The sequence below is a fragment of the Panthera onca genome, chromosome B3 (assembly GCF_046562875.1).
Source record: "Panthera onca isolate mPanOnc1 chromosome B3, mPanOnc1 haplotype 2, whole genome shotgun sequence".
Classification (NCBI taxonomy): domain Eukaryota; kingdom Metazoa; phylum Chordata; class Mammalia; order Carnivora; family Felidae; genus Panthera; species Panthera onca.
Genome location: NC_138344.1, coordinates 111028923 through 111049042, shown reverse-complemented (window position 1 = coordinate 111049042; position 20120 = coordinate 111028923). Strand labels below are relative to the sequence as shown.

The following is a 20120-nucleotide window of genomic DNA, read 5'->3' as shown; positions in this document are numbered from 1 at the left end:
AACCTCAATGGACAGAGAGAACGCAGGCGAAGGGAGGAGAGTATGAATATATGAACATTTATACATGCATAGAGCATATATCAGAAACAGCATTCTCTTTGGGTTTAAGCTTTGAACATAAGATACAATTTATTTGCCTTGTTTTCTAAATAGAGAAGTTTCAAATATTTAAATTAAGTCTGTTATATCTTTGAACATTAATACAACCCATAATTCAGTTAGCACATGCCTGCTTGTTTTCACTTGCTAGACTAGTACTAAATGCTCATCTAACTTAAGATTTCTTACCTGATTACAGATTATCCCTTTAAAGATGATTGTTCTACTATATAATATTGTATACCATAGTTAAGATAAATGGTCATTAAAAAAACCATTTGCCTAACTTATTATTTCTACAAAACCTGATTTCCTTTAAATGAATTAGATCAGGCATGACATCTGTTCTGATGCAGTGGTCTCTGTATACACATTACTAGAAATATAACAGAAACCAAAATAAAATGAACACCAAATGTAACTTCCCTTAAAGGATGATCAACAATAGATTTATCAGTCTCTATATAACTATACTACAATGTCAGTAATAAACTTTAGAATACCTTAGCAAATGGTATATGTAGTGAAAGTATTTGTGTGTACTGGTGTATGTGTGGCTCTAATCTACATGTAAGGAGTAATAAAATATTTTATTAGGGAATAAGCCCTTCAAGATTGGCTTATATTTTGTTGCTGATAATTTTTGTATATTCATCAGGGATGCTGGTCTCTAGTCTTCTTTTTTTGTAGAGTCCTTCAGGGTAATGCTTTTGGTATCAGGGTAATGCTGGCCTCATAAAATTAGTTTGAGAGCGTTCCCTCCTCTTTAATGTTTTGGCCCATACAATTAATAAGGTGGCATTAGTAACTCCTTAAATATCAGTAATTACTCTAAGTGTAAATGTACTAAATTCTCCAATCAAAAAACATAGAGTGACTAGATGGATAAAGAAACAAAACCCAGTCATGCCTGGGAGGATCAACATATTAAACCTCCAACTTCAGCTCAGGTCACGATCTCACGTTTCGTGAGTTTAAGCCCCATGTCGGGCTCTGTGCTGACAGCTCAGAGCCTGGAGCCTGCTTCAGATTCTGTGTCTCCCTCTCTCTCTGCCTTTCCCCTGCTCATACTTGGTCTCCCTCCCTCTCAATAAATAAATAAACATAAAAAATTAAAAAAAAAATAGCTACCTGCTGCCTACAAGAGACTCACTGCTTTAAGGACATAAAGAGGCTCAAAATGAAAGGATGGAAAAGATATTCCATGCAAGTAGAAACCAAAAGAGAGTAAGGATAGCTATATTTATATCAGACAAAATAGATTATAATCCAAAGACTTTTAAAAGAGACAAAGAAGGTAATTATAAATGATAAAGGGATCAATCCACTAAGCAATGTAAATATACAGGCACCCAACATCAGAGAACCAAAACACATTAAGCAAATACTAACAGAAATGAAGGAAGAAACAGGCAACAATACAATAACAGTAGACTACTTTAATGCCTTATTTTGAACCATGAACAAATCATTCATTCAGAAAATCAATAAGGAAACACTGGACTTGAACCACTTTTTTGACAAAAAGGACCAGACACATACAGAATATTATATCCAGCAGCAGCAGAATACACATAGCTTTCAAGTGCACATGGAACATTCTCCAGAGTAGATTAGAACAGGTCACAAAAAAAGAACACTGAAATCATACAAAGTATTTTTTCTGACAACAATGATATGAAACTAGAAATTAATTAAGAAAAAAGAAATATCTGCTATAAACAATCTAACTTTACACTGCAAGTAAACAAAAAAGAACAAACTAAGCCCAAAGTTGGCAGAAGAAAGGAAATAATAGAGCAGAAATCAATGTAATAGAGATCAGAAAAACTACAGAAAATATTAATGAAATTAGGTGCTGATATTTTGAAAAGACAAAATTGACAAATCTTTAGCCAGACTAGGATAAAGAAAGGATCAAACAAATAAAATTATAAATGAAATAAGAGAAATTACAACTGATACCACAGAAACTCAAAGGATCTTAAGACTACTAGTAGTATCAATAAAATGCCAACACAAATGGAATAACCTAGAATACTTAAATTCCTACAAACATTCAACCTACCAAAATTGAATAATGAAGAAACAGTAAATCTAAAAAGACCAGTTACAAGTCAGGAGACTGAATCAGTAATCAAAAACCTGCCAACAAAGAAAAGCCCAGGACCAGATTGTTTCACTGATGAATTCTACCAAACGTTTGAAGAATTAATGCGAATCCTTCTTAAACTTTCAAAAAATAAAGGGGGAGAGATTACTCCTAAACTCATTTTATGAGGCCAGCAGTGCCCTAAGTCCAAAGCCAAGAAAGGATTCTACAAGAAGAAAACTACAGATTAATGAATTTGGATAAAAAATTTCTCAATATAAGCAAATCTAATCCAAGAGCATATTAAAGGGATCACAACCATGAACAAGTAGGATATCCCCAGGATGCAAGGATACTTCAACATATCCAAATCATTAAGTGTGATACACCATATTAATAGAATGAAAGACAAAAATCATATGATTATCTCAATAAATTCAGAAAAGTATTTGACAAAATATAACATCCTTTCATATAAAAAAACACGAAAAAAATGGGTGCATAAGAAACGTATCTCAACATATTAAAAGCTACATATGAAAAACTCATAGCAAACATCACACTTAATGGTGAAGGGTTGAAAGCTTTTCCTCTAAGATCAGCGAGAAGCAAAGGGATGCCCACTCTCACTACTCCTGTTCAACATAGTAGGGGAAGTACTAGCCAGAGCAATTAGGTAAGAAAACGAAATAAAAGGCATCCAAATCAGAAAGGAAAAAGTAAACTTGTTTTTGTTTGCAGATGACAGGATCTTGTAGATATAAAATCCTAAAGCCTCCACTAAAAAAAACAGTTTTTAAACTGTTTTAAAACCAATCACCAAATTTAGTAAAATAGCAGGATACAAAATAAACATACAAAAATCAGTTGTTTCTATACACTAATCACAAAACGTGAAAAATTTTCTTAGAAATTCCATTCACAACAGCATCAGAACAATAAAATACTTAGGAATAGATTTAACCAAAGAAGTGAAAGATCTGTACACCAAGACTCTAATGCAAGAAATGGAAGAAGACATAAATGGAAAGATATCCCATGTTCACAGATGAAGAGATTATTATTGTTAAAATGTCCATACTACCCAAAGCAATCTACAGATTCAATGCAATCCCCAACAAAATTCCAATTGCATTTTTCACAGAAATAGAAAAAACAATCCTAAAATTCGTATGGAACCACAAAAGTTGCTGAATAGCCAAAGCTATCTTAAGGAAGAATAAAGTTGGAGGAATCACAGGTTTATTTCCCACTATACTGCAAAGCTATAGTAATCAAAACAGTACGGTACTTGCATAAAAACAGAGACCAATGGAAAAGAATCAAGAGCCCAGAAAAAAACCCTCACATATTTAGTCAACTGCTTTTTTGACAAGGGAGCCAAGATTACTCAATGAAGAAAAGACAGTCTCTTCAATAAATGGTGCTGGGGAAACTGGATAACCACATATAGAACAATTAAGTTGAACCCTTATCATACATCACTAACAAAAGTAACTCAAAATAGACTAAAGACTTCAGAACTGAAACCACAGCAGTGCCTGGATGGCTCAGTCAGTCAAGCATCCGACTTCAACTCAGGTCATGATCTCACCGTCTGGGAGTTTGAGCCCCATGCTGGGCTCTGTGCTGACAGCTCAGAGCCTGGAGCCTGCTTCAGATTCTATGTCTCTCTCTCTCTCTGCAACTCTCCCTCCCTCTCTCAAAAATAAAGATTTGAAAAATAAAACAATAATACTGTATTGTATACTTGGAAGTTGCTAAAAGAGATCTTAAGAGTTCTCACCACATACACATACATACATAGACATGGGTAATTAAGTAACTAACCTTATTGTGGTAAACATTTCACAATAACCTTAAACTTTCATTATGTTATGTGTCAATTATATCCCCATAAATCTGGGGAGAAAAGCCAATATCCCAAAGGAAACAGTAATATTAAGCTCATCAGCCAACTTTATTTCCGATGAAAGTTTATTAGCTAAAAAGACTCAAGAAATATTATTTCATTGTTATAGAACATTAATTTAATATACACGAAAATGTGAACTGTAGAAGCACTTTGTGAACAACATGTAAAAATCTAGTAAACCCAGTAATCTATAATCTTTGGGATGGTGTGTTAGGCTTAGGTTCCAAAACCACACAGTATCCAGAGGCTGATTCAAATATTCTCTGATACCTTAACAGAAGATTGACCAAATTCAGGAATTAGAATAATGCCACAACTGCCTTAAGAGAACTTTTTACACAAGACATTGCTAGAACACCTAAAAGGTTAGAGAGCGAGGACTTCACGAGAGTTACAGAATAGGTTGTGTGACTGTTTTTGCACATGCATACACTGACCTCTAGTTTGGGGAAGATACCAATAGCTATCAAAAATAAAATAATAGGGGCGCCTGGGTGGCGCAGTCGGTTAAGCGTCCGACTTCAGCCAGGTCACGATCTCGCGGTCCGTGAGTTCGAGCCCCGCGTCAGGCTCTGGGCTGATGGCTCAGAGCCTGGAGCCTGTTTCCGATTCTGTGTCCCCCTCTCTCTCTGCCCCTCCCCCGTTCATGCTCTGTCTCTCTCTGTCCCAAAAATAAATAAAAAAAAAAAAAAAAAAAAAAACGTTGAAAAATAAAATAATAATGATTGATCAACTGGCTTAGGTTACTTTGCAACCAATCTTCTATGTATGCGTGTACGCATGTGTTTGTGTGTGTGTGTGTGTGTGTGTGTGTGTGTGTGTGTGTGTGTGTGTGTAGAGTATGTAATGCTAACAGTACTGTAGGGAGATATACTCTCCAAAATGCTGGGAAGCCAGAGTCATATTTATTATTGAAGATATCTTGAAATGAATTTTGTTTTATTCTCAAGGATCAGAATAGGGTTTTACTGATGTTAGGTGTGGCCAAGAACATCTAAGATCTTAAAGTGTACATATACCCTTAAATGGAAATGCATAGATTGTTTGTATACATTCTTCCAAAAAGGTGACATTAGTTCCAGGTATAAAAAGATTACAGTATTAACAGCAAATAGACTTAGAGCTAGCAAGACAATACCTTGTGTAGACAATTGCACAGGCAGTTTATGGGACCATCAGGGACTCTAAAGGGCCAAGGGAAGCTACATTTAGACATATTACATCTATTCCTACTCCATGTGGCCACCCCACTTCTAATAAGCTTATGTATGATTGACCAAATAGGGAACTTAAGCTAATCTTACAGCATGTGGTTTCTTCCCATAGATCCATGACCCACGTAAAACACAAGTACTGATCATAGCAAACTTGTGTCAAATGTGCCATTTGTATTTATTTATACAGATTATAAGCTGTTACTATAGTTGAGCTCAATAAATATTAAACATAGCCCTTATATGCTTATACAGGTATATCCATATAATTTGAAGATGTAATGATTCAAATGGCCATTTCTAATATTGGTATATGGGAACCTCTGATTACAATTAGCAGAAGTAATTATAATATGAAAGAGGGTATTTTGGTCATTATTGGTAGGCTAGTAAAAACATAATGTCCTGTGTAAATATTTAAAAGAAGAGAAACTTGAAAAGGTATAAAAAATGACAGTGTTGGCAGTATACTGAAAATTAGATATAATTTCATAATTCCTTGGAAGATCCTATTTCTGCTTCTGCCACTGACTTGCAGAAAATGACTAAGTCACTTAGCCTCTGTACATATCATGTGGTAAGAAAGATAATATTTTTGAAGTGCTAATGAATACAAATGAGAATTAATATTAAACTGTACTTCTGAATGTCCCTTTTGTCTTTATTTATTTGCAGATTTAGCATTCTGTATTTATTAGGGTAACCTCAGTTTCTCTCTAAACCTTATTAGAGTCTCTCACGCCATTTCTGATGCGAATCATCTCTGACAAGCAACACCTTTTGCACAGTTTAAAAGAACAAACCACTAGATTAAAATCAAACTTATTTGAACCAGCAACAAGAAAAGCAGTGTGCTATTTTATACTATACTTTCTTCTACCCATTGTAATTCACAAACTCACTATGTCAAAATCTTTTTATATTTACTCTTCAGACAGCTTTGTCTAGAATATTAATCTCTGAAACTAAACAACCATTTTTTCATGATTTTAAATGAATGAATTATAAAATGTCAATATGACAATCTCAAAACTAAAGCAAACATCTTCACAATGAAATAAGTCTTCCCAAAAGAAATGTAAGAGCCCAGAAAGTTGTTTTCCAAACAACTACTAAATTATGTACCATCTATATAAATCAGGTGACACTGAAATTGATGACTATAGCCATATTTCTTGCTATTATTATCTTCAATTATCAAGAAGAGCTTGGAACTATTATCAAATATTCCATAATACCAGGATAAAACAATAAAGGATAATATGTAAAGAATGTTTAATCCAGCCCTAAACTCAAATATTCATACATTTTAAAATTCACTTTGTCTCTATAGAATTTATAAAGTTTTTATTCATTTAGTTTTTGAGAGAGAGAGAGAGAGAGAGAGAGAGAGTGCATGTGAGTGAGAGACAGTGACAGAGAATCCCATGAGGTGCAGAGAGAGGGAGAGAGAGAGAGAGGGAGACATAGAAGGAGAGAAAATGCAGAAACCGGACTGGGGTTCAAGCTCACCTGGAGCAGGCCTCGAGCTCACCCAATGCGGGGCTTGAACTCACCAACCGTGAGATCATGACCTGAGCTGAGGTCGGATGCTTAACTGACTGAGCCACCCAGGCACTCCTCTATAGCATTAATACATGGAAAATAATTCAAACACAAAGTTTAAATTTTTTCAATTGAGTTAAGATTTCAGTATTTTTCTTATGTGACACCTTTCTCAAAGAATGATCCATTCTTGGGGCGCCTGGGTGGCTTAGTCGGTTAAGTGTCCAACTTCAGCTCAGGTCACGATCTCGCGGTCCGTGAGTTCGAGCCCCGCGTCGGGCTCTGGGCTGATGGCTCAGAGCCTGGAGCCTGCTTCCGATTCTGTGTCTCCCTCTCTCTCTGCCCCTCCCCAGTTCATGCTCTGTCTCTCTCTGTCCCAAAAATAAATAAACGTTAAAAAAAAATTTAAAAAAAAGAAAAAAAAGAATGATCCATTCTTCCCTAGAGACCTTTTAGGCAGTGATAATAACTAAAATTCCTACATTTTAAATAAAGCTTAAGATGGGGAGTTATAATTCCCATTTCTAAAAGCATATATATAATTCAGTAATGAGAACCAAATTATTAGGAATAAAGCCCATTCTATGCTTCCACTTAACCTAGTGTATTTAACTATTTTATCTCTGCAAAGACAGAGAGATCTATCAAATGTGATCATCTATCCCAATCAACTTTCTCCATAGTTTTGATCCTAGGCCCACAGAGGTTAAATAATTTTCTCAAGGTGAAGAGTTACTCTAAAGAACATGTAGGTTTCTGAATTTCAATCCATTGTGCTAAATATGTGACATAAGAAAATTCTTTCTATTAAAAACAATGGAAACAAGTATTCTGAGTTCTACAATAAGTATATAAGGTCATGCACTTTTTAGATTATTAACTACCATTAACTAAAACTAGATTATCAACTACCATTAGCTAAAATTACTACTTATTGATGAACTACTAACACAAAGGAGGTCTTCTCCATAAGCTTTTAAATCTCATTAAAAGCTTAATAATACTTCAAAATAGAGACTGTTACTGCCATTCTACAAGTGAAAAACCTGAAGATCAGAAAGACTGTAAATCTTTTTTAAGATCAGTTAGTAAGTAGTATACTTGAGGTTCAAATCCAAATCTGAGAAACTCACACTGCATTCATTTCACCAGACTATTCTTTCTAAATATGTTCAATCTCTTACTCATAAATCCCATTTCACTTCTAAATACAAGCTGCTTCAAGAAAGCAGACTGATGAAAATATGGAATAGGTGAACACAGTGTAACAAGTATAAAACAAGAGGAAATCAAAGGTATAAAGTAAGTATATAAAGACTTAAAGTAAACAAAAACATAAGAATGATTCAATAATTGGACACTGACTTACTTAAGAGCATGTTAATAACTCACATGCAACATGCATAACAGTTCAAAGATTAAGAGAGACAAGAGTTAAAAATGAGGACATCCTTAGTCACACAAACTTTTGATCGGCAAACTTTGTATAAAGGGCCAGATAGTAAACAGCTCAGGCTTTGTGGCTACATATGGCCTCTGTTGCATGTTCTCCTTGGAATTTACTTCTTCACCAACCATTTTACATTAAAAATGTAAAACCCTACAACCCAGTAATTGCACTACCAGATATTTATCCAAAGGAGACCAAAATGTTGATTCAAAGCAGCACATGCACTCTAATATTTATATCAGTGCTATCAACAATAGCTAAATGATGGAAAGAGCCCAAATGTCCATCAGTTAATGAACAGATAAAGAAGATGTGGCATACATATACAATGGAATACTATTTGGAAACCAAAAAGAATGAAATCTTACTATTTGCAAGAATGTGGATGGAACGAGTGTATTATGCTAAGTGAAATAAGTCAGTCAGAGAAAGACAAATATCACAGGATTTCACTCATATGTGGAATTTAAGAAACAAATCAGATAAACATAGGGGAATGGAAGGAAACATAAGATAAAAACAGAGAGGGAGACAAACCATAATAAGACTCTTAAAGACAGGGGAGCCTGGGTCGCTCAGTCAGTTAGGTAACCGACTTTGGCTCAGGTCATGATCTCGCGGTTTGTGGGTTTGAGTCCTGCGTCCGGCTCTGTGCTGACAGCTCAGAGCCTGAAGCCTGCTTGGGATTCTGTGTGTGTCTCTCTCTCTGCCTCCTCTCCCCCACTCACACACATGCTTGCTCTCTCTCCCCCTCTCTCTCTCTCAAAGACAAAACATTTTAGGGGCACCTAGGTGGCCCAGTCAGTTAAGCATTCGACTTCGGCTCAGGGCATGATCTCACGGTTCATGGGTTCAAGCCCCGCACTGGGCTCTGTGCTAACAGCTCAGAGCCTGGAGCCTGCTTGGGATTCTGTGTCTCCCTCGCTCTCCGCCCCTTCCCCGCTCACATCTGTCTCTGTCCCTCTCTCAAAAATAAATAAACATTAGAAAAAATTTTTTAATAAATGAAACATTTTTAAAAGAAGAGAAAGACTCTTAAAGACAGAGAACAAACTGAAGGTTGTTAGAGGGGAAGTAGGCAGAGGATTGGGCTAAATGGGTGATGGGCGTAAAGAGGGCACTTGTTGGGATGAGCACTGGGTGTTATATGCAAGTGATGAATCACTGGGTTCTACTCCAGAAATCAATATATACTGTATGTTAACAAACTTGAATTTAAATAAATAAATTTAAAAGAGAGAGAGAGAGAGAGAGAGAGAGAGAGAGAGAGAGAGGTGGAGAGGGAGCCATACAAGTGTTCAAAATAAATAAAAAATAAATAAATAAAAATGTAAAACCATTCTTTGCTTGGGAGCCATTAAAGAAAACAACAACAACAAAGAGGTGGGGAGGGCTGGATTTTCCATTAGGCCTAGTTTGCCATTTAAAGCCAAGCACACACACACACAAAACCCCAGAGAGCCAACCATCTTCAGCAAGTGAGCTACTGTAAGGATCACTGGTAAAAAGGTAGCCAAATTTAATTCACACTTGAATAGTCTGTGACTATTCATATGAAAGCTATACTTACTTGTTTGTGTTCAACTGTTGACTACTTCTGGTTGTTTTTTAATCTATATTTTGAAAACTGAATTAAAAAGTATTCATCAAAAATATCTGTTTCCAAATCAACAGTGATAACTTGTCCTTAGATGAACAAAAGGATAAACCATCCACAATGGGAACTTTCTGCATTTATACTTAATTTAAATCAATGCCCATGTTTAAAAGATTACATATGTATACATATAATTACACGAAAAACCCAACACTACAATAAAGGCAAATTCAAAATAATCATATACATAGCGTAGTAACGTAAAGTACCTTTTATCATCCTACTCTTGCCACATTCAATCACTCTCAGTTGGACATAAGGAAAAAAGTTTCCCATTTAGAAATTAAGCAACATACTCTTAAATCACCTGTGGGTCAAAGAAAAAAATAACAATAGAAATTTGAAAATATTTTTAAAAATTTTAATTATTTTAATTACAATTAAGATAGGACATTGTCAAAACTTATGGGATGCAACTTAAAATTGGTGCTTAGAGAGAAATTTAAAGTTCACCAGGCATATATCAGAAAAGAAGCAAGGTTTAAAATCAATGACATAAAATTCTTTCTGAAAAAGCTTTAAAAACAACAGCAAAAAAAAAAAAAACCCCCACAAAAAATAGAGGATGTAAGAAATTATCAAACTAAGTAGAAATCAATAGAAAAAAAAACAAATATATCATTAGAGAAAAAAGCAAAACAAAACAAAAACAACCAGACTCATTCTTGGAAATGGTAAATGAAAATGATAAACTTTTAGCAAGATAAAAGGAGTAAACAAAAATAATCAGTATCAGGAATGAAAAGAAGGACATTACTACAGGTACCACAGGTGTGGAGAACAATATTAAAAAGTCATTATGAACAACTTTATGTTAATACATTTGAAAATGTTGATAAAATGTACACATTCCTTGAAAAATACATCTTACCAAAACTGACATAAGAAAAATTAGAAAATATCAAGAGTCCAATTTCTATTAAAAAGATCAGATCCAGTATTTAAAACCTTCCCATGTCCTCTTTCACTCCCAACTCAACCCTTGCACACCCCTCAAAAGACTCTAGACCCAGAGGGCTTTGCTGGTAGAATTCTAACAAAGATTTAAAATAGAATGAATACCAACTTTATACAAAACCTTCCAGAGAATAGAACTTCCCTGCATAACCTTGCTACCAAAACCCAAAAGGCATTGTAAGAAGGAAAAACTACAGGTATACATGTCTTGTTTAACATAGAAAAAAATTCTGAAATAAAACACTGGCAAATTTAATCCAGCAATATATAAAAAGGCTAGTAAAAATTCCAGGGAGAAAGCATTTGTTTGTCAGACTGGAAAGGCTAGGAATCTTGACCACAAATCTCATTAAAATATTCTCACACAGGGAAGCAACAGTTTCCCTAAGGAAAAATAAGATACTCTTAATAGCATAAGGAATAATGGATGCAGGGTTGCAAAAATGAAAACCACATACATAAGGGAAGGTTACAAGTAGATGGCAGGTGCTCCATACATTCCAACCCATTCACTTGTTCTAGGAATATAAGTATACTCTTTACATGAGAGATGAACAGTTACAGAGATGAGAGCCTAGAGCAAATTTTCCAATCAACCAACAGGAACAAAGACATCCCTACTTTCTAATACCAACTTCTTGAACAGAAGTAAGATATGACCTATGAAACACCCCATCAGTTTCCTTTCTACCCATGTCAGTGTTCCACACTTCTGCTGTCTCAGTCAAATTTTCCACCAGAAGAGTCATGCTTTGGCTCTAATCCATCTGGGAAAATTACTGCATAGCTCAGAAAAACAGATAATCCCTAAATTAATTATACATTCTTTGTGGTTTGTAAATGTATAGTTTACAGCTAGCATCTAAATTCCAGAAGAAATTTCTTCTGTTTTCCTGAATCAAACAAACAACCTTATTAGTAGGTCACAAAGTCACATTTGAATTTTCTTTAAGTTGTAATCTCAAAAATAAATGGACCTAGAACAAAAATGAATTAAGTTAAAAGGAAAGCTGTCAATTAAGTACTCTTTAGATTTTACAAGTTCTGTCCAGTTGCAACATCTGGCCTACTTATGGTGCACTGCTCAAGGGCTTTTGAACAAGTTTCAATAATTTTCTAGGTATTTTCTGCTAAATGTCAACCATGACTGAGAGGCAATGTGGCAGATTCAAATTCCAAGAAGCAAAAATTCTGTGAACCGACAGTAATTTCATATTATTAAAGGTTGAGATAAAACAAACATGAAGCATGTAAAGGCATTCCTATAGAATGGCAGGCTAAGAAAGTGATGATCTCTAAGTTTTTAAAAGAAAGACTATGACATATTTACCTAACATGCTGGCAATTAACAAGTAAGAAAGCCATGTCTGCAGAAAGACAAGTAAGAGCACAGAGAAAACATGGGAAAATAAGCAGATGTACATTGGTTCCCAAACCAAAAAATTCAATCATTAATTTAATCTAGGTCAGTATCACCTCATGTGTAGATTAATACTATGTTTCCTAGTTAATTTCATTCCAATGAGGCACATGCCCCAAATTCACCTGAAAATCTAAATCTTACTCAACCATTTTCAATGTGTCATTCCTCTGCTAAAAATCCAACCATACCTCCCTATTACTACCAACAAAGTCTAAACTAAACTCACATCATGTCAGAACCACGATGATTTGACTTACTCTAGTACTTCTGGAAAGGAGAATTGTGGGTTAAATATGGCTACACATTCTTTGCAGTTCCTCTTTCTCTGCCCTGAATATGGAGTGTCCCTTTCACTTGCATACACTAGTAGAAGGTGGCAGAAGGGACACTGTGTGACTTTGGATACTTGGCCTTTTTCTGCTCTTGCCCTCTTGGAACACTACTATGTAAGACACCTGGACTATCCTGCTGGAAAAGCTACATGGAAGGGAGCAACTGACGACCCCAGCTAATGAGTGAGGTCATCTGGACTGCCTTACCACAATGTAGAAACCACAAGAGCAACCCCAGATTAGAAAGACAACCCAGTTGAGGACAACTTAATGAAATTTTGTTTTAAGTCACTGGGTTTTTACTTTATCTTATATTACATATATGTTTGTGCGTGTGTGTGTGTGTGTGTGTGTGTGTATACACATAATTTTACGTTGTATATAAACCCAATTTTTAAAAAGAATGCAGTAAGAAAACAAACTTTAATACAAAACCTCAGCTTTTAAAAAATAGGTAACAAATGTGAACAGACACCTCACAGAAGAATGGCAATTAAGCACATGAAAAAAATGTTCAACATCATTAGCCATGATAGAAATGCAAACTGAGGGGCAGCTGGGTAGCTCAGTCCATTGAGCATCAGACTCTTGATTTTGGCTGAGGTCATGATCTCATAGGTCATAAGTTCGGCCTGCATCAGGCTTTGCACTGAGAGCACAGAGCCTGCTTGCGATTCTTCCTCTTTCCCCTTCTCTCTGCCCCTCCCCCACTAGTGCTCTGTATCTCTCTCAAAATAAATAAACATTGGGGCGCCTGGGTGGCTCAGTCAGTTAAGCGTCCAACTTCGGCTCAGGTCAGGATCTCGTGGTCTGCGAGTTCGAGCCCTGCGTCGGGCTCTGGGCTGATGGCTCAGAGCCTGGAGCTTGCTTCCGATTCTGTGTCTCCCTCTCTCTCTGCCCCTCCCCTATTCATGCTGTGTCTCTGTCTCAAAAATAAATAAACGTTAAAAAAATTTTAAAAATAAATAAATAAATAAATAAATAAATAAATGAACATTAAAGAAAAAAAAAAGAAATGCAAGTTGAAGCTACAGTGAGATAATACTACATTTCTGTTAAAACAGCTAAAATAAAAATAACTAACAATAGCAAGTGCTAAAAGTGAGAGCAACTGGAACTCCCAAGCATTGTTGGTAAGAATGCAAAACAATGCAGATAAACTGAAAAACATTTGGGCAACTTCTTAAAAAATTAAAAATGCACTCAAATGACCCAGCCACCCCACTCCTAGATATGTACCCAAGAGAAATAAAAACTTATGTTCCTGCAAAGAGCTATAGAGCAAATGTTATAACAGCTTTGTTCATAATTGTCCAAAAACAAAAACAACCCTAACATCCTTTAACTGGTCAATACATCAAAAAAAAAAAAAAAAAAAAAAAAAAAAAAAAAAAGACAACAATACTGTGATACATCAATACTGTCGAATACTACTCAGTATTAAAAAGGAATTAAGGGGCACCTGGGTGGCTCAGTCGGTTGAGCGTCTGACTTTGGCTCAGATCATGATTTCACAACTCTGTGAGTTCGAGCCCCACACCGGGCTCTGTGCTGATGGCTCGGAGCCTGGAGCCTGCTTCAGATTCTGTGTCTCCCTCTTTCGTTTTTTTTTTTTTTTTTATTTATTTTTTTTTTTTAAAGTGAACTAACTTGATTAGGCCACTATTATATTTTTTTTTTTTTCAACGTTTTTTTTTTTATTTATTTTTGGGACAGAGAGAGACAGAGCATGAACAGGGGAGGGGCAGAGAGAGAGGGAGACACAGAATCGGAAACAGGCTCCAAGCTCCGAGCCATCAGCCCAGAGCCTGACGCGGGGCTCGAACTCACGGACCGCGAGATCGTGACCTGGCTGAAGTCGGACGCTTAACCGACTGCGCCACCCAGGCGCCCCTGTGTCTCCCTCTTTCTGTGCCCCTAACCCACTCGCATTCTGTCTCTGTCTCTCTCAAAAATAAATAAACATTAGAAAAAAAAATTTTTTTTTTAAATAAAAAAATAAAAAGGAATTAAAATAATACTCAGGAGAAAGAAAAAAAACTACCAATACACACAATAACATTAATGAATCCCAAGTACATTATACTAAATGAAAAAAAAAAAAAAAAAAGATACAGGGGCGCCTGGGTGGCTCAGTTGGTTAAGCATCCGACTTCGGCTCTGGTCATGATCTCACAGTCCGTGAGTTCGATCCCCGCGTCGGGCTCTATGCTGACAGCTCAGAGCCTGGAGGCTGCTTCAGATTCTGTGTCTCCCTCTCTCTCTGACCCTCCCCTGTTCATGCTCTGTGTCTCTCTGTCTCAAAAATAAATAAACATTTTTAAAATTTTTTTTTAAAAAAAGATACAAAAGGAGACAAACCACATTATTCTACTTAGGAACAGAATAAAATGCAGGAGAGAAAATAGATCAGTGGGTATTAGGGACAGAAGGTAAGGCTAGAATTTGACCACAAATGGGCACAACAGAATTCTGGTGGGAGGTAGAATTCTTCTATAATTTGATTGTGGTGGTAGTTACACGACTGTAAGTATTTGCCACAATTCATACACCTATGTGCTAAAAAAAAAAAAAAAAAAAAAAAAATTTAATGTATAAAAATTACTCATCAATAAGTCAGTATTAGACACACACACACACACACACACACACACACACCAACCTCCCAAACTTTGTGCATAAACATTTGTATCCCTCAGAATAATGATTTTTAAATTATTTTCCTAAATATGTAGTGCAATCAACAAAATTATCAAATTCTAGCTGAAGAACTGGTTAGATGTTTTTAAAACTAGTGTCCTAAATCTTAAAAATTGTAATTTCAAGCTTCTGAGTTGCTTTCCAAACCCAATCCATATGCCTCATCTGAAAGAAATGACCTAGTTTTACAGACATATGAATTACTCCTTTTTGGTCTAGCTTATGAACACATTTTTTTTTTTTTTAATAAGAAAAAGACATAGCAAATTGGGTACAAAATGTTACAATGAGAGGGGGAAAAAACACCAACACCAGTAGCACATCTACTGTTCTTCCTTTCATGCCAGGGTTTCTAAAATGGAATCCCTCTGGCTAAAACACAAATGTCCCTACCCGTAAAGTTGATGGAAAGACCTGAGGAGGTTTTTGTCCCTAATGAGGGAAAATAATTACTTATTTATTTTCCTAAAATTACAGCTCTCTCTATAAAAACTAACTCAAACCGTGTTTTCAGATTATATTTACAATATTAAAGCATGACGTACTGTCTCAGCTCTTAGTTGTCTCTACATTTGAACACAGTAGTTGAGAATTTAATTTCAACACAAATGAATATAAATAAAGTGGCTTACAAAAACCCAAAGATCACTCCACAGAAGAAACAACTATTATTAGAGGCAAGCTTTCTTTCATACAACACAAACAAAATACTTGGCAGTCAGAAATAAACCAACTGAAGTATCAGTATTGAAGTTGGAATGAGGAGAAAAACAATCAATTACTTACGAGCCTAAATTGTTAAGAAGCAAAATCTTTTCCGAGGAGCAATGATTCCCAGGATGTAGAATAAGATTTTACTACAATCAAAGCATATCCCAAATTAGCCCAGCATCTACTCTTGGCGATCTCCTACATGAGATTTTAGTTGAGATTTCTGAATCAGTGACTTCTCTCTGGTTTCTATTCGCAGAGGCAACACATTTCATCAGAGTCCAGACTTTCAGGTCATACTGCTAGGAAGCAAAGTAAGCTCCACCACTTGTGGAAAGTATAACTTTGGGAAAAATTAAATTACTTAATATCCCTTTCATACCTCATCTGTAAAATGGTTATAAAAATAGTACCAGCATCTCATAAAGAAATTTATGAAATTTAATGAGATAATCCACGCAAAGCCCTTGGCGCAGTACCTGGCACATGATAAACTTGATAAATGATAGCTATTATTATTAACCTCTAAATTATCAACCTTTGGGGCGCCTGGGTGGCTCAGTCGGTTAAGCGTCCGACTTCGGCTCAGGTCATGATCTCACGGTCCGTGGGTTCGAGCCCCGCGTCGGGCTCTGTGCTGACAGCTCAGAGCCTGGAGCCTGTTTCGGATTCTGTGTCTCCTTCTCTCTGTGACCCTCCCCCGTTCATGCTCTGTCTCTCTCTGTCTCAAAAATAAATAAACGTTAAAAAAAAATTTTTTTTTTAATAAAATAAAATAAATTATCAACCTTTGATTCTCATAACAAATGACTGAGTAAGACTCTATTGAGAGATCACCTTCTCCATGATACTCCCAGGCTCCCGCCCAAAAGGAAATAAAAGCATATATAAATGCAAGAAGTTCTCTGTCCACTTTCTAATCCCTAATTACTTTGTATTTTACCGCATGGTACTACTTCTACAAATGACAGGAATAATTTTTCATTCATTGTATAAAATTCTTAAAACCTAGCATTTTCTTCCATAGAACATAAAAGGACCAAAAATAATATTATGGTGAAGAAAAAAGTTGAGAGAAAGAAGTGAGTTCCAAAGAAAGTGCACGAGCAGTGGCAGTGGGGAGGTAAGGGAATCAGAGAACCATAGAAGTCTTCCCTCAAGCTCCAAAAGCATGTGACTCTGCCAACTACATTCTTTTTTCACAGATTGCTACTCAGTTTCCACACCCTAGCATTCTCCCTCTCTCCTTCCCCATCTGCTCTGAAGGCTCTATGCACAGTAGGATGCTTTCACCTTCTACTCCTCAATGTATCTTTCTCAAAAGGGAATGAATTCTGTCCTCTTTTTCTCTACACTACCTCTCTTAGGGTCAATTACCAACTCTAGAGTAATGACTCTTCATCTCAAATCTTCAAATTCTAGCTTGAGAGACAGCAGGCACTAAACACATAATCACCTTCATATATAAAGCAGAGGAACTAGAATTTAGGAATTATTTGTTCCCTGAAAATACAAGATTATGTATTTCCTAACAGGTGATGCCTTCCAACATACATGGCACATTTTTTAATAGACTAGAAGCAGTAACAATAACAATTCCCTAGGTTCCAGATCCAGTTGTTTTATTTAATGATGAATTTTTGTTTCTTCATTTTAATAAGTTATATTTAGACTGACTCAGCCTCCCAATTATTATAAATGTCATTGTTATAGTCCATATAATAAAAATTTTAATATGTGCTAATTTAAATCATACAAAGTTTGTATTTAATGTATCAAAATTATTCAAAATGCTGAAGACAACTATAAATGAAGTATAAAAACATAAATTAAATGGCATGGTTTTTCTATATTAAAATCTATGTGCAAAATAAGTTTTGATACTATGAAGAAATTCTCTATTTATATAGAATTGGTATAAAAAGTATCTCACTAAAATATTTACATTTTTACAAAAACAGTTTAAAAAAATCATTAAGTATTTTTTAATCGATGAATGAAGCCCTGAAACTAAAAACAAAGTACAATACTTCATCATTCTTCCTTCATTTTCAGAACCTACCGGAGAGATTCAGCCATTCGCCTCAAATCTTCATTTTGCTGTTTTAAGCGTTCAAGCTTTGCCAGAATCTTGGACAGTTCTCGGCTAGAGTGATCAGGGTGGTCATTATCTCGTACCAAGTGACCACCTATATAAAACAGCAAGGTCCCCCAGGCAAAAAGAATGAGCATAATCCAACGCCAGGAACCAGTCCATGGCCGCATTTTCAGATTTTCAACTCACTCCCCTGGCTTCCCGGAGCTCAAAGAATTGGAAACATCTTAAGTCTGTTTGTAGCTAGTGCGTAAGCAGTAGCCTTTTGTTGTTTCAACACATCATGCTTCAGAGAATTTGTGTCTCTGGTAGTCCTGCAGTGAATCTTTCAAGGAGATCCTCCTGGTGGTATGAGTAAGAAGCTTTACTGTCTTGTGCTTCATGGACTCTACATGCTGTGGAAAGAGTAAGAAACGTATTTAAATTATTTAGGATATGGTAAATAGCATATGCTGAGATTCATGGAGTTGGAGGAAACACTCTGGTGTTGACTGGCAGATAACCTAACTGCCTAATAATAAGTAAAAGGCAAAAGCTTTCATATCTGCCTATTAAATCAACTATGTATATATACTAGGGCTCTACCAGATTAATTAATTAGCTCTAAGCTTGAAAGTCCTCTAAGTGCCATCATCACTTTTCCTTCATACATCATTGTCAATAGATCATATATGGAGATCAAAAGACTGTATCTTTGAATAAGCAATCAAAACCAAACAAAATGTATTCAACTACATATTTTGGTCTAATGTTTCCATTAACTCAAACAGAAACATGTTCTCTGTATGAGTGAATTCATTCCTGTAAGATCTTGACTCCATCCCCCTCCATCTCACTACTCAACTGCCTTTATACTACTTAACCCTGCAGGTGACAGGCAGAGTGTCACTGATAAATTCTAAAAGTGATGTGTATGTTAGCTAATAAGCAAAGGTTATCACAGCCATTAAGTAGCAGGTAACCACTCCATATATCACAAGCAAAGGCTCATAAAGATTAGGCTAGATTATCCGTTCCTCAATTTATTAAAAAATACCAATAATTGCAACATAAGCCTATACCAATTATATCTTAGTCACTGTGCATCTTAATTATAAGTGCACATACTTTCTCAGGCGTGGCTGTGGGTTTCATTTGTCACTTTATCATCTGGCTTAGAATCCCCTTTAGAAACAAAACAGTTTTTTCCCCAAGAAAAAAATTATAGGCAGATCAAAGATCAGTCATATGATGCCTACTTTTCATGCTATATAGAAAAATACAGGTATTCAGAGTTTCCTAGTTAAAAAGCAAATTAAAAAATGAATCCACTGATGGTTTAAGGTATGGATTTAATTCAGTAAGTCAACAAAAGAAGCTATTAAATCTGAGTTAATAATATTGTGGGTGACAATATATGCAACATTGTAAATTGTTGTTATACCATATGCTGAATCCATAATATAGTCTAGTTAATTCCAAACTATACCAATAAGATATTAATTTTTTTAATCTTTCCCTTCATAGCAAAAGTTAACTTAGAAACATAACTGTGATAAACAAAAGAGAAGATAGCTTTCTAAAGACATCATTTAAATAACAATAAAAAGATGTGTTGTAACATTTTATTAAAATTACAATTAAAAATTATAATTTTTCAAAGCCAGCAAAACTATAATAACTCAAATAGAAACAGAAGTCTACAGAAACATAAATCTTGTTACATAAAATACCTTAAATTCTTATAAACCATCATCAAAAATAACCAAAATATTAAATTACCACATTTCACAATGTAGTAATATTGACATTACAGAAGTTGTAAAAACTCATCAAAAATTGTTTTAGGAGATGAGGCACCTGGGTGGCTCAGTTGGTTAAGCATCCGACTTCAGATCAGGTCATGATCTCACAGTTCGTGGGTTCGAGCCCCATGTTAGGCTCCATGCTG

At 35.5% G+C, this 20120-nt stretch overlaps 1 protein-coding gene across 16 annotated transcripts in view; it reads right to left on the bottom strand.

The window, feature by feature from the left end:
- FUT8 (fucosyltransferase 8) overlaps positions 1 to 20120 on the bottom strand; it is a 311734-nt gene that overhangs the window by 140732 nt on the left and 150882 nt on the right. For all 16 annotated transcript variants that reach the window (XM_078448128.2, XM_078448123.2, XM_078448134.2 and 13 more), the window contains one exon: positions 18158 to 18585. In XM_078448128.2, the coding sequence (XP_078304254.1) occupies positions 18158 to 18360 (203 nt within the window). In that variant the 5' untranslated portion in view covers positions 18361 to 18585. The remainder of the gene's footprint in view (positions 1 to 18157; positions 18586 to 20120) is intronic.